At 33.4% G+C, this 14,793-nt stretch overlaps 2 protein-coding genes across 3 annotated transcripts; both read right to left on the bottom strand.

Moving 5' to 3' along the window:
• Positions 1-59: 59 nt before the first annotated feature.
• Positions 60-3,157, bottom strand: LOC147288342 (NagB/RpiA/CoA transferase-like superfamily protein). Of its 2 annotated transcripts, XM_086241396.1 has the most exons (7): positions 2,608-3,156; positions 2,361-2,495; positions 1,851-2,218; positions 962-1,706; positions 761-857; positions 610-664; positions 60-475 (listed from the first exon to the last, which is right to left on the bottom strand). In XM_086241396.1, exons 1-7 carry the CDS (start codon positions 3,050-3,052, stop codon positions 413-415), a joined length of 1,908 nt encoding a protein of 635 aa, XP_086097522.1. In that variant the 5' UTR covers positions 3,053-3,156; the 3' UTR covers positions 60-412. The 2 variants fall into 2 exon arrangements, 1 of the variants encoding a protein (XP_086097522.1); XR_015121853.1 differs by lacking the exon at positions 60-475 and having other exon boundaries at positions 650-664; positions 761-879; positions 2,608-3,157.
• Positions 3,158-5,986: 2,829 nt separating this feature from the next.
• On the bottom strand, positions 5,987-8,507 carry LOC147288341 (cyclin-B1-2-like). The gene is made up of 4 exons (XM_086241606.1): positions 8,325-8,507; positions 8,111-8,211; positions 7,135-7,232; positions 5,987-6,306 (listed from the first exon to the last, which is right to left on the bottom strand). The coding sequence occupies exons 1-4, from the start codon at positions 8,448-8,450 to the stop codon at positions 6,206-6,208; spliced, it is 426 nt and encodes a 141-aa protein (XP_086097732.1). The 5' UTR covers positions 8,451-8,507; the 3' UTR covers positions 5,987-6,205.
• Between the last annotated feature and the right edge of the window lie 6,286 nt (positions 8,508-14,793).

Genomic DNA, 14,793 nt, shown 5'->3' with positions numbered 1-14,793 from the left:
GAACTCCAACTTGGGTGTTCCTTTTTGTTCTTACAAAAATGAACATGTCCACAACACCCTCGCAGATATGGGGATTTTTGGCTTTCGTCTTTAATTCATATGTGGTGGCTTAGCATAATAAGAAAATAAAATAAAATAAAATCATCTAGTCAGTGACAATCCCAACGAAGTGGTATATATACCACCCCCTCAAAATGGTACTTCAGAAATGACCAACATTGTGATGTTGCAATTAAATCATACCATATCTCAAGTAAAGCATGCAAAACTTTTGTGACAAATCTAAACATCTGTCTCTAGTCTTATTGTTTGTTAATAGCTGCTGTGAATCACTGATTTCAGCATGCACTCAAAATTTTGGAGAACCCTCATGAATCATGATCCATTTCCAATGAGGTACTTCAAATGACTACTACATCCATAAGTGTTCTCTTCGGTATTCACGCACAATGACAGGCACACTAGTGGGCGGAACCTGAAATAGAAGCACAAAATCAGACAAGTTATTATTTTGAGCTAATTGCAAGTTCACAATTCAGAACATAAAGAATGCAAAAGAGTGTCTGCTCTCTAGTTTTGAATTACTTGAAGAAAAAGAAAAAGATTTACCATTCCATAGTCTGTTATTATCATTGAAACATAATCTGAAGGCAGTGCGTCGTAACTGCCAATAAAAATTAAAGCAGGACTGCACAATTAGTATAGGGGAAATAATATAGAGAATTAAGATAGCAGATCATTAAAATTCTAAACACTTTACATCAGATTTAGAGGTTGAAGATTTTCGCAATTAGCTTGACCATCTAAAGGATTGATTTCCTCCCTGCCAGGAACCTTTAAAATGGCATCTGGATCACCTGCAAGAAGTGGAACAATTACCTGAGTAATCAAGCAAGCAGAGCATGAGACTTATCATAATTTATCAAAATTACCATAAAAACTCAAAGCTGAGAGTGCATACCGAGCTCGTTAAAGCATATTGAATCCAGCTGTACCCTTTCATGGAATTTATATGCCTCACAACATACTAATACTGGTACACGGAATGCATGAGCTACCATAGCAACACAAGCAGTCCCAACCCTTGAGTAAACTGTTCCATTAGATAGGACAGAAGAAGCACCTAGAAAAACTCGAGTAACTTCATGCATAATATAGGAAGCAGCATTTATATGAGTGTAAGTACAGCTAAGGCCCTTTCCCACCAACCTATGAAGTAAACGCTGCCCTTCAAGCTTCGGACGAGAGTCTACCACCACAACACGAAACTGTTTGCCAAGCTCATGGGCATTTAATAGTAACATTTCAACTGTAGAGGATGACCCATACGTTAGAAGAACATCACCATCCCTGATTTTTGTAACTGCATGCTTGACTATCACCTTATCTGCAAGTATGATCTTCTCACTTATGAACCGTTCGATATCTGACAGGAGAGATGTCTTTGCTTCAGACTCTGACAGAGACAAAGGTAATTTGGCAATTCGACTCTTTAGAAACCTAATGGCACTCCCCATGCTGATTGAAAGCGGTCTGCACTCAATTAAAAATGAAACATAACTACTAATTTTTGCTGTCAAATCCCTACTAAGGTTTTTCTCGGGTGGTGTCGAGTAGTCTTTAATGGCCTCCTGAAATGCTTGGAGCATGGCAATACAACGGGCATTGCCACCAGATATATCTCCTGATAAATACTGTAACCCAACCTGACATTAATACAGGAAGTTAAAATTAGACAGAAACATACTATAACACTTCGATCTCTGCCATAATCACATAATAAACTGTCAGCATGATCTAGCAAAAGGCTTGAATCAACTACTAACAAGCTGATATGATCATGTAAATACCTTATAAACAGCAGGATGCACGGGGTCGAGTTGGAAAAACTTGGACTCGAGATCAGGAAGCTGAGTTCCATGCTCGTATTGCGGCAAATGCCTGAACAACTCAACCCTGTTCCTGGCCTCGGTTTGTTTGACCACTGAACGTCTCTTTGCCTTCTCCACACGACTCGTATCATCATATTGCATGCGTGGATGAGGGACTTCTTTCTTTCTTTCCTTCTCCGGCGGACGTTCACCACCGCCCTTCTTCTCAGAAGCCGCAACTGATTGCGCTGACTGGAGTTTGGTGGCTTTAGGTGGTTTCACATTTGCTGCAGCCGAAGCAGCCGAAGCAGCTGAAGCAGCAGCAGCAGGTGCCTTACTTCCGTCAGCTAATAACACAAAAATGTAAAGGGAAAGGTAAGGCAGACATAATTACTATTAAGAAACCAATGAATTCAATTACATTAGATTGTATGTCAATGTCAATCAGCAAATGTAATCAAAGCGTTGAAGAAGAAGAAGAAGATGCACCTTTTGCAGCAGCCTTTGCCGCTCGTTGAGCTTCTTGAATCGCTCGCCTTTCGGCTTTGGTGGTTTTCTCTTTGAGTGGTTTCGAATTCGCAGCTCGCTCGTTTTGTACTTCCGCTGATGCACCTCCACCTTTCTCTACGATTTTTGATTCATTTATTTTTAGTTTTTTTGGAATCATAAAATGCTTAAATTAAATGAATGAAAATCCCTAGTCAAATAAAATCAAACAGGAATAGGGGGCAATTACCAGAAGGCAGCTTGACCACGGAGACCGTGGTTAAGCCACTCGCGGGGACACTACTCGCCTTCACGGCAGCCGTCAGATCGAACCGTCCACCAGGACACGAAGACGACACCGTCACAGCCGCAGCCGCTCTTACCGAATTGTTCCTGAGTGCCCGGCCCGGCGACAAAACGACGTCGTCTGAGAAGAACTCAGAGGGATTGCTGTAACTGCCGGTGGTTATGGAGTCTCCGCGGACGGGGGAGGCGGGAACCGGAGGGAAGAGGACAGGACGGGTGTCGGAGGAGTGACGTGGCGGGGGTATCATAACCGGAGAGAGGGAGTTACCGGAGGGGGAAATGTCCGACACTGGAGAGGAGGAGGAGGCGACGGGGTCGGGTGGGGCGAAGAACCCGACTTGGCGGACCTTCGGGTCGCTGACGGTGCGGGAAGGTCGGCGAGGGTCCATCGGTAATTTCGGTTGTGGAGGGTTTGGGGGTTTTGGATCGTTGGATTTTGATGGGGGATCGGCGTGGGCGGTGGGCCGAGAGACAGCAGCAGACCCACTTTTTAAAGCGGCGATGCGCAGACAAAAGAGTTTTAAAAACAGTAATGCTACACTTACCACATTTTTATACCACAATTTCATACCATCTTACATGGCATTCATACATTGGACACTACAAATTAAAAAATAAAACCTAAAAAAGAAAAAGAAAATATCCTTCCAATAAAGTAATGACACATCAGGTGGGATACAAATGTGAGAAAAAAAATGTGGGACAACTAGCATTATTGTTTTAAAAAAAAGAAAGGCTTAATTATCGATTTACCACTCAAAATTGTAACTCATTCCCACTTTACCACCTGAAAGTTTTTTTGTCCCAGATTACCACCTGTAACTTACATCCGTGTCCCATTTTACCTTATTCCGTCAACAATTCTGTTAATGCTGACGTGGCGCGCTGGATGTGCGCCACGTGTCACATCTTTTTTGTATTTTTTGATTTTTTTGATTTTTCTATTTTTATAAACTTTGAAAATTAATTAAAAATAGCTCCGAACTTAGAAAAATACACGGAAAATTCCTACCGACTTATCTTAACTAGTACTAATTTACTATAGGGTCAAAATGCCAATTTTCCCTCTAAAAATTTCCAAAAAATTTGGAAAGTCCAAATTTATTTCTAGAAAATTAAAATACTCTAAACTCTTTGAAAATTCATAGAATAATCTCTCGAACTCCAAAAAATATGAGGTATGCACCGTTAGTCTTCTAAAAACTAACATTACCTTTCTCGTGAACACTTGCTATCCAAAAGACCTCTCGGTCTTAGAGAAAAATAAAATTCCCTATAAAATAAATTCTAGAAAAATTCTAAAATTTCTGTAAAGTCTCGAAATAATTCTCTAAAACAAGCTTTTGGTAATTTTTCAAAATATTTTTGAGAATTTGTTCAAGAGTTTACGAAAATTCTAGAATTTTTTCTAGAATTTATTTAATAGAGGAAAATTTATTTTAATTTTTTAGAAATAAATTTGGACTTTCTAATTTTTTTGAAAATTTTTAGAGGGCAAATTGGTAATTTAACCTTATAGAAAATTAGTGCTAGTCAAGACGAGTCCGTAGGAATTTTTCGTATATTTTTCTGAGTTCGGAGCTATTTTTAATGAATTTTCAAAGTTTATAAAAATAAAAAAATAAAAAAATTCGAAAAAATAAAAAAAAGATGTGACACGTGGCGCACATCTAGCGCGCCACGTCAGCATTAACAGCCAGATCGTCAGCATTAACGGAATTGTTGACGGAACAAGGTAAAATGGGACATGGATGTAAGTTACAGGTGGTAATCTGGGACAAAAAAACTTTCAGGTGGTAAAGTGAGAATGAGTTACAGTTTTGGGTGGTAAATCGATAATTAAGCTAAAAAGAAAAGAAACTGCCAATTTTATATTTTATATTATCGGAGGAAGTAAAAAACAAGAACAGTGATTTCTGCTGCCATTAGCCACAGGGTCATAAGGTCATTGACGATGACAGAACAAGATACCGGAAGATTATTTAACTTCTAAATTGTGGAATATCATTTACTGTCTAATATTTTATTTTTGGGTTTATTTCATATTTAGTACCTAAACTTTGACCCTTGTCTTAATGTGGTACCTAAACTTTTATTTGTCCCAATTGAGTACCTAAACTTTTATTTTGTGTCTAATAGGTACCAAAATGAATTTTTGTTAAAATTGTCAATAAAAATTAGGGGCAATATAGTCAAAGTATATTTTAATTATTTTCTTTATATGTTTAAAATTATTAAAAAAAAAACACACAACAAACAAAAAAAATTAAAATTAAAATTAAAATATAAATTTTTTGAAATGACTATATTGCCCCTAACTTTTGTTGATAATTTTAACAGAAATTCATTTTGGTACCTATTAGACACAAAATAAAAGTTTAGGTACTCAATTGGGACAAATAAAAGTTTAAGTACCACATTAAGACAATAGTCAAAGTTCAGGTACTAAATATGAAAAAAACCCTTTATTTTTTTTTATCACATGATTATACTTGTTCAGAGGAAAAGAGATAATTGAGATCGTACAGCTCACGTGAACAAACACCAAAAGCACCGATATAGATCGATTAGCACTGTTTTTAGAACTGTCAAGATCATTATGATTTCACTGTTAAAAAATTTCTATGCTGATATCATGAAGTTAAATCTACATTTTGATTTTTCTGAGTGCTGATATTACACTTGTAATCAAAACTAAAACGTTTAATAATGTACTTGTGAGACCAGAGAGTATATGAGAAACTAAGCCAAGGTAAATACACCCGTCACGTAAATTCTTCAAAAGTCAAAATTCTAATGATATATTTACTAATTTGTAATTAAAATTAAAATAAAGAATAGAATTTTGATTATGAATTTGTCCTTTGTTTATTAATCAAATAGAAATAAAAATATAAATAAAACTCACATAAAATTAAGAATCTAACTTCTTATTTTGGAGAAATTAGATTTTTAAATAAGAGGTAATAATTCAATTCTTTATTTTGGAAAATTTTATTCCTTATTTTTTTTCAATTATATCCTCACATTATTAACTAGCATATAAAATAATTTATTTAAAATAGGAACATTTTAATAATCAAATACTCATATGATATTATTCCTACTCTCATTCCAAATAATTTAATAAACAGCTTTAATGAAAATCTAATTCCTCCTCAATCCAATTTCTCCTAATTCGATTATGAATTTACGAATTAGTAAACATAACATAAGAATGTAGCTTGTTAAGTTCTCTCCAGGGCAGGTGGGTTCTCAACTTCTCATATAGAGGAGCAAAAGACGGCCACATACATACAACACAAGAGGTCGAGCTAAAAATCTGATAATAAAGTGCCAAACACGAGAATGTAATTAGATGATACCCAAAGTTACCACAAAGTGCACATGTAACACCACATATCATAAACCAGATTTTTGAACTCAACTCAAGGGTGACCGAAGTTCACATTTTAAAAACAACATTGGCATAGAAGTATAAATCCATGAAAACAACCACAGGGTATTACTAATCCTCTTCTTTCAGTAATGAAGTACTTGGATCATATAAAACTTGGGCACACTGGACCCTTTGAGAGCCCAAGGCGAACTTCCATCCCATGATGCATGTCTGCTGGCCGGAAGGTTTCAGATTCTCGAGGGTCTGCAATTAGCACCATGAAACATTTTAAAATCAAACACAATCCGCAAGAGAATGAAGCATCAAATATGTATCTCATTTGCTAAAATGGGGGCCTTAAATAAGCAGATGTCATTGACAAGATAGTTTTAAAGTAAAATGAGCTGCCCTTCCTATGTTTTTATTAAGAACTTTTAACTTCTTAGAAGCTTGGTTTTTCTGCTCTCTTCTCCATGCCCACGTGGATAGAGACAGCTTTTCAAAGTCAATTTTTATGTATAAGATAATATGCTGACTATCAAATACATGCATACCAGCTGAAGTAAGGGCAAAATCAGACTTGTGTCACCATGAAATCAAAACCATAAAAGACAGTTCTAGGGGTAGTAGAGTTCCATTAGCCTAGAGTGGAAATTTGTCAATTTTTACTCAGGAAAAAAATTTCAACTCATTACTTATTGGTCCCTGATTGTTTTCTTTAGTATCTTGGAGATGGAAAAAAAATTCAAATTATACAACCTGAAAATCCTAATTCTAACGATCCTTGTGAAAACCAATTGATTAAAAAAAAAAAAAGGTAGCATGTTTTTGAACTCTTGAGCCTTACTACGGATGTTTATCCTTCCTATTAAACTTCATAATATAAAGACTTGTGATGAACTGATGATTAGCAAAAACTTAATCACTATAGTTTTTTTTTTTTTTTTTTCCTTCTAACGAGTACTATCTAAAGACTCCAATTGATGATAAACACTGAAGGGTTCAAACAAATTTTTCAAAGAGAAAACAATGAACAATAAAACGTTAAAATACTAATGTTATTAAGTTGGTTTATGAAGAGTGTTTTCTTACCATTCAGGTAATCCTCAAAGCCAAAATCATCCAAGCTTCCTGTAAGAGCGTCCAAACCCAGCATTGAAGAAGGTATTGGTCCAGAAGGCCTTTGGAATCTGCAATCATTTCAAAGAAATACATACTAAACAAAGACTCACATGTGACTCCAATCTTATACATTTATGGAGTATATAAAATGACATACATTGAAGTATAACAATAATGTACATAAATATTCAAAGTTTGAAGATTACTGCATGTAAAGCACAAAAAGATGTAGTCATTACAATACGCATGAAAAAAATAATCCACAGACAATATTTGCATTATAGGGACAACAGAGCTTGCTCAAAATTGAAATCAAAAAAATTCTTTCAGCTTTTTCATTCATATGACTGGTGGTTTCATTATGTATAATATATAACTTGGAATGTGATGAAGCATGATGACAACATCATTCAGTCAGTTCAAGTTCACCTCAATAACGAGGATATGTCAAACTTTGTCTACTCATTCCTATTGGAATTTAATTTCAGTTGATGATTGAGATCAAAGGATGCAAACAGGACACAACCTAAGAACAGAAACTGTATAGAGTACCATCTACAGAGAAACCAATAAAAAATGTCTAATGCAAAATTTTTCTAATTAAAAAACAACTATACTGAATTCCATTAAACATAGATTACCTGAAAGGAAGGTTTTCTAAACTTCCTACATTAAAACTCAATTAGACCTGCTGCACTCTACTAAGAATCACCTTAATAATCCAACACACATAAGCAGTACAGTCAAACAGGGATGGTCCAGTCAATCAGTACAATCTCCTCAAATTCACTCTTCAATCCCTAACATGAGACTGGGTTTAGAATAAATGGGAAAACCCCAATTTTCTACATAAAGCACTCAAGTTTTCTTTTACTGTAAGCCCTAAAAATCAAAGCAAAACATTACAACAACAACAATCAGAATTTTCGGGGAAAAAGACGCATACCGAGAAAGGATTTGCCTTTCGAGATCCATCTTCAGTGGAAAGGCGCTTCCATACAAATTTGCCAAGACTTTCCTCTTCATCACCTGCTGTGTCTCCTTCATCTAAACCAAACAAAAAAAAATCAAACTCAAATCTATCAAATTAACCACAAATATCTTCCATTCAAAACAAACAGCTACACAGCGAGAGGGGGGGGGGGGGGGAGGGGAAATACCGATTGGTACGAAGATTCGAGAGGGTGAGAGCCAACGAGGTCGCTCTTGACGCCTTGAAGTCCAAATCGAAGCGCATCGTTTTGGATCCCTCCGATTTCGTGAGCTAGGGTCTTCGGTGCCTCCATTTTACTTCTCTGCTTTTTCTTCGTCTTTCTCTGCAAGCAAGCAAATGTGTATGGCTTCGCTACAAATTGGGGGAGAGCTTTGTTCCTTGTTTTTATATTTTACGTTCTTTTTCTCCAAGCAATGAATGGGCCTTCTTTTGTTACACGACAGAGTATTAAGGGCCACTTTCATTCTGTGTAAATATAGGCCCGTAGTCTTTTCTCTTTTGGGCCGGATTTTTGTCTAGCCGTTTTGTAATCACACTTGCAGGTTGACCCAAATTTCAGTTTGACCTTTTTATTTTTACAAACTTACAACTGAGTCCTTTTATTTTCTTAGTCAAATCATAGTCGGAAATTATGTGGATTTGTCATTTTTTATTTTTTGGGTAACGTGGGTCGACGCCTAAACAACAAAACAAAATAAAAATACTAAGTGCCCGATTAGTACTGTTTTTAGAATTGTGAAAACCGCTTTCAAATTAATAAAATCATTTTTTATTACGTTTAACATAAATAAATAAAAATATTTTTAAGTAACTTTTAAGAAAGTGCTTCCTAAGGAAGCACTTTCAAATTTTTTTGCATAAATTACTTATAATTTTTATAAAAATTTATATATGCTTATGAGCGCTCATAAGCACTTCTAATAAAAGTATTACTTAAGCATAAACGTTTTTTATAAAAAGTAATGACAAACAAGCCCTAATAATATAAAAGCTTAATTCATGAAGCACAATGCGAGAAAAAGCCATGTTTCAACACAAGTGGTAAGACTTAGGAGGGTTGGAGCCTGCTACAAGGGTTCACTTATTTTGTCAGCTACTATATGCATGTTTTGAAAAAAAAAAACCTGCATATATAGATATATATATAGAGCTAGTTAGCTAGCTATAGCTAATTCATAGGAGAAAATTACTCGATCAGTAACCCACACCCAGTTGTAAGTAGGTGAAGAGAAAGAGCTAGGTAGCTAGTCTGACCAACAAAGAAAAAAGAAAATAAAGGAATTGAATACTAGTTCCTTACCTATAGGGCTTTAGGCTATACATAATCTATATATGGATATAATTATATATAATCAATTTTGTACGTGTACGTAGCTAGTTTCTTAATTGGGTGAGACTAGAGATTGGCGCGCAGTTAAAGTAGATTTTGTTGGGTATTAGATTGGATATGGGTTATGTACTCACTGACAAGTTACCAATTTTATATATATTTGATAGGTACAGATCTCAGAACTGTTCATTATTTAATTTGATACACTGCAAATGAAGATCACTGGTCGTATATAGTACATACAACCATATCTCTGATTTGATCTCCAGTATGCATGAAAAACTACCACTACCAGTTAGTAGAATATATGATCGATGGATCATCATTCATGTTTCAGTCAGTCACTGTGATCGATGACCCTCTTTTACACTCAAGCACCTAATTACTACCAAACACACACACAAGTCTACGTCGACACCAACAACACACAAGCAAACTATATATATATATATATATATATATAGATATATTCTCTACTGCGCAAAAAGATCGATCAAATGCATTGAGAGAGAGAGAGAGAAGAAATTAGGTTGACTATATATATATATATCCCCAGCCATCACTTCCACTATTACATGTACTGCTGAAGTTTGAGCTCTCTTTACAACTTCACTATAGTTCACAGTGATCTCTCTCAAAAAAGGCTGTTGTGGATCATGATCGTGAGGCTCTTTCAGGTAACCATGCATCTACTTCAATTAATTTCTGTCTTAATTCTTTAATTTCTAAGGGACTAGCACGCTAGCTGTCAGTTTCATGGTCGAGTTTAATATGATTATATCATGATTCATTTCATACAGTTTCCCATAAATAGAGCCTTTAAATTAAGTCTACTATATATATGCCGTTCTTGCATATATATACAGTTTACTATAAATATATATGATCAGATCATGATTCATTTTACTGTTTGATGATAGATGCCGTTCTTGTTCTTCTAGCTTTTTCTTCCTTACATATACGCAACAAGACCCTCATTCTATTCTTGTTGTCTGAATAATTGTGTTAAGAGTTGCACCCTAGGATTCGATTCATTTCCCATTTAGGTTGTAGAACCAAATGGAAATATCGCATGGTCTCAAGAGAGATCTTGGATACAGAAATTACTGCTAGTTTGACCCAAAAAAAAAAAAACGGAATTAAGAAGATGATCAACAACTAATATATAGAATAATTTCCTAATAATACACAGTTCATTTATAAACAACTTCAATGCAATCCCTGCAAGATTAGATGATCAAACTATATATTCAGACCAGAGAAAAAATGAGTTGGGCCGTCCGCAAGATCTGGGAAGCCCATGCCAAAATTAAAATGGGCCTTTTTTAACAATCTCAGTAAAAAAAAAAAGTTATAATATATATTTTGTCATGTATTAAGGTCATACTTCAAATTCTGATCGACGGAGAGTATGTTCAATGTTGCAACAAAAAACTAAAAAATACCTTCTGCTTTCTTTATTTTTTTTTATCAGTCTAATTTATTAGCTTCAGCCCAATAACAAAGATATTAAAAAGTGTTTTAATTACATAATTTGGGGCTTATATATCGTTGAGGGTATATTTCAAATTGGAAAATTATATATTTCACAGCTTCAGAGGCATCTGAAATTAGAAAACTATAGGAGTGATACCAAGCTGATTTTGATTGGCAAAAGATCACTCTTTGATATCTAAATCAATCAATGTATTCTCTGGAGAAAAATGAACAAAATTTTAGCAAGATAGTACTATATTACTCATGAATTGTACTATACTACTAGCTCTCCTATATGTAATATTCTGTTTCTTGATATATACAAACTAGTCAGATCGATTAAGATCGTACTAATTAAGTTTAATTAAAAAAGACTTTAAAAACATCTTACTATTGCTAGTAGATTAATTAAGATATTAAAATTCGCACTGCTAGCTAGCTGTTAATTTAATGCATACGAGAAACAAATTAGTTAATTAAGCTGTGGCAATTTATGTGGGAACGATATCATGCACAAGTTGGATTCAGGCAATAATGGAAATATTAATTATTTTTGTGTACGATTATAACTTGAAAACAAAAGGCAATAGTTGTACTAAAATAACCAAAAATAATTGTTCTAAAATATTATATATTTTCACAGTATGCATAAGACATATATATGTTGATATTTTTATAAAGATTAACGTGAAAGAAATTGTAGTATCTAACCCAAAACTAATTCGTAATAGGTGGAGAGGCCAAAAACTATCTTTCTCTCAACACGCTACATACACATGAGATCACTCAAGCCTAACACGTAATAAAAATTAAAGTATCTAATTGAAAACAATGAAGAAGCTTAACTCCTTATAAACCACTAATCACAAAATATATCTTTCTCTCAACAATAAAGACGCTAACAAAATATATATGTTTAAAACATAATCAGAGGATCCAAATCCAAATTATAGCCTTGAAAATTTGAAATCAATTATAAACATCTTTAAGGCATCTTGATCACCACATGAATATTTGAAACTTCAGGATTCATGGATATATATATAGAGAGAGAGAGAGAGAGAGAGAGAGAGAGAGAGAGAGAGAGAGAGAGAGAGAGAGAGAGCAAACCTTGAATCCCTGAATCACTATAGTTGTATGGCACTAATTAATTAATACTAATGGTGATCTTTAATTAATTATTTACTTTCCTAGAAGATAGCAGTAGCATATATATATATAGCGGTTGCATGTATATACAAGGAGAAAATCAAATGAGCAATTTTCAATCTATTTTGACAAAATTTGAATATATAAATATGTATTTTTTATCAAAGACTAATTAAGCTTGCTTAAAGTTGTAATGCCAATTTAGAGGTATATTAATTATATGTATATAGATAAAAATAATAATTAACCTTTATCAAACTTGAATTTTTGAGCTTTTTTGAGCTGAATCGAAAATTGTAATGCAAATTTTATTGGATGTATATTATATATATAAATCAGAAAAACATAGTTACCCCCAAAGGATGGTTTTCTTTTAATTTCACTTTCTTAAAATTACAATCTCAATTAGCTGTATGTACATTGATCCTTCTCATCACTGGCTATCGTTTTCCTTTGCAGCAGGAGGACGATATGCATGCAAATAAATGTATGCATTACAATTACATCATATATATATCGATCTTAGTTTGCAAATACATGAGACTTCATGCATGCATATGTTCAAGCTAGGTATATATATATATATATATATATATATATATGCATCCATCTTTATGGTTGTTCGTAAAATTATAATGTATATATATATATATCTAGCTTTCCTCAGCTTCTCTAATTAGTGAAATTCCCACTTTAATTAACACTATAATTTCAATATTCATCTTACTTATCAATCAGTTTATTTTTATCAAACAGGAACAACAATATGTAGTTGTGATCAATCATATATCCGGGTTGATAATCTCACCATCAGCAAGCTGCTGCAAAGAGCATAAAATTCCTTCATGATATCATCAGAAGCTTTAAGGTAATTAATTTTAGCAAGATAGGACTATATTACTCATTAATTGTACTATTCTACTAGCTCTCCTATATGTAATATTCTGTTACTTGATATATACAAACTAGTCAGATCGATTAAGATCGTACTAATTAAGTTTAATTAAAAAAGACTTTAAAAACATCTTACTATTGCTAGTAGATTAATTAAGATATTAAAATTCGCACTGCTAGCTAGCTGTTAATTTAATGCATACGAGAAACAAATTAGTTAATTAAGCTGTGGCAATTTATGTGGGAACAATATCATGCAAAAGTTGGATTCAGGCAATAATGGAAATATTAATTATTTTTTTGTACGATTATAACTTGAAAACAAAAGGCAATAGTTGTACTAAAATAACCAAAAATAATTGTTCTAAAATATTATATATTTTCACAGTATGCATAAGACATATATATGTTGATATTTTTATAAAGATTAACGTGAAAGAAATTTGAGTATCTAACTCAAAACTAATTCGGAATAGGTGGACAGGCCAAACTTTGTCTTTCTCTCAACACGCTCCATATGCATGAGGTTACTCAAGCCTAACACGTAAAAAAAATTAAAGTATCTAATTGAAAACCAATTGATAATAGATGAAGAAGCCTAACTCTTGTAAACCACTAATTACAGTATATATATCTTTCTCTCAACAATAAAGACGCCAACAAAATATATATATTAAAAAAATAATCAGAGGATCCAAATCCAAATTATAGCCTTGAAAATTTGAAATCAAATATAAACATCTTAAAGGCATCTTGATCACCACATGAATATTTGAAACTTCAGGATTCATGGATATATACGGTCAATTTTATGATATATATATATATATATATATAGAGAGAGAGAGAGAGAGAGAGAGAGAGAGAGAGAGAGAGAGAGAGAGAGCAAACCTTGAATCCCTGAATCACTATATATAGATGTATATATGGCACTAATTAATACTAATGGTGATCTTTATTTACTTTCCTAGAAGATAGTAGTAGCATGGGGGTTGCATATATGTATATAACAAGGAGAAAATCAAATGAACAATTTTCAATCGATTTTGACTAAATTTGAATATATATAAATATTTTTTTTTTTATCAAAGACTAATTAAACTTGCTTAAAGTTGTAATGCCAGTTTAGAGGTATATTATATCTATATAGATAAAAATAATAATTAACCTTTATCAAAGACTTTTGAGCTTTTTTGAACTGATCGAAAGTTGTAATGCAAATTTTATTAGACGTATATTATATATATATATATATATATATAAATCAGAAAAACATAATTACCTCCAAAAGATGGTTTTCTTTTAAGTTCACTTTCTTAAAATTACAATCTCAATTAGCTGTATGTAGATTGATCCTTCGCATCACTGGCTATCGTTTTCCTTTGCAGCTGCAGGACTATATATGCCGCACTAAATGTATGCATTACAATTACATCATATATCGATCTTAGTTTGCAAATACATGAGACTTCATGCATGCATATGTTCAAGCTAGGTATATATGTATATATATGCATCCATCTTTATGGTTGTTCGTAAAATTATAATGTATATAGATATATATATATATCTTGCTTTCCTCAGCTTCTCTAATTAGTGAAATTACCACTTTAATTAACTCTATAATTTCAATATTCATCTTACTTATCAATCAGTTAATTTTTATCAAACAGGAACAACTATATGTAGTTGTGATCAATCATATATCCGGGTTGATAATCTCACCATCAGCTAGCTGCTGCAAAGAGCATAAAATTCCTTCATGATATCATCAGAAGCTTTAAGG

This window comes from Dryas octopetala, chromosome 4, assembly GCF_963921425.1.
Source record: "Dryas octopetala chromosome 4, drDryOcto1.1, whole genome shotgun sequence".
NCBI classification, from domain to species: Eukaryota; Viridiplantae; Streptophyta; class Magnoliopsida; order Rosales; family Rosaceae; genus Dryas; species Dryas octopetala.
This window is presented reverse-complemented; position numbering and strand designations above follow the sequence as displayed.

Bases quoted from the DNA above. Each gene is read 5' to 3' on its own strand.
- LOC147288342 (XM_086241396.1), bottom strand. From the start codon at position 3,052: ATGGACCCTCGCCGACCTTCCCGCACCGTCAGCGACCCGAAGGTCCGC. The intron at 2,496-2,607 runs GTAATTGCCCCC...CAAAAATCGTAG, and splicing joins CGTGGTCAAGCTGCCTTCTG to AGAAAGGTGGAGGTGCATCA. The intron at 665-760 runs GTAAAGTGTTTA...TTTTATTGGCAG, and splicing joins CTTCAACCTCTAAATCTGAT to TTACGACGCACTGCCTTCAG.
- LOC147288341 (XM_086241606.1), bottom strand. From the start codon at position 8,450: ATGGAGGCACCGAAGACCCTAGCTCACGAAATCGGAGGGATCCAAAAC. The intron at 8,212-8,324 runs GTATTTCCCCTC...TGTTTGGTTTAG, and splicing joins TCGAATCTTCGTACCAATCG to ATGAAGGAGACACAGCAGGT. The intron at 7,233-8,110 runs GTATGCGTCTTT...AAATGATTGCAG, and splicing joins GAAAGGCAAATCCTTTCTCG to ATTCCAAAGGCCTTCTGGAC.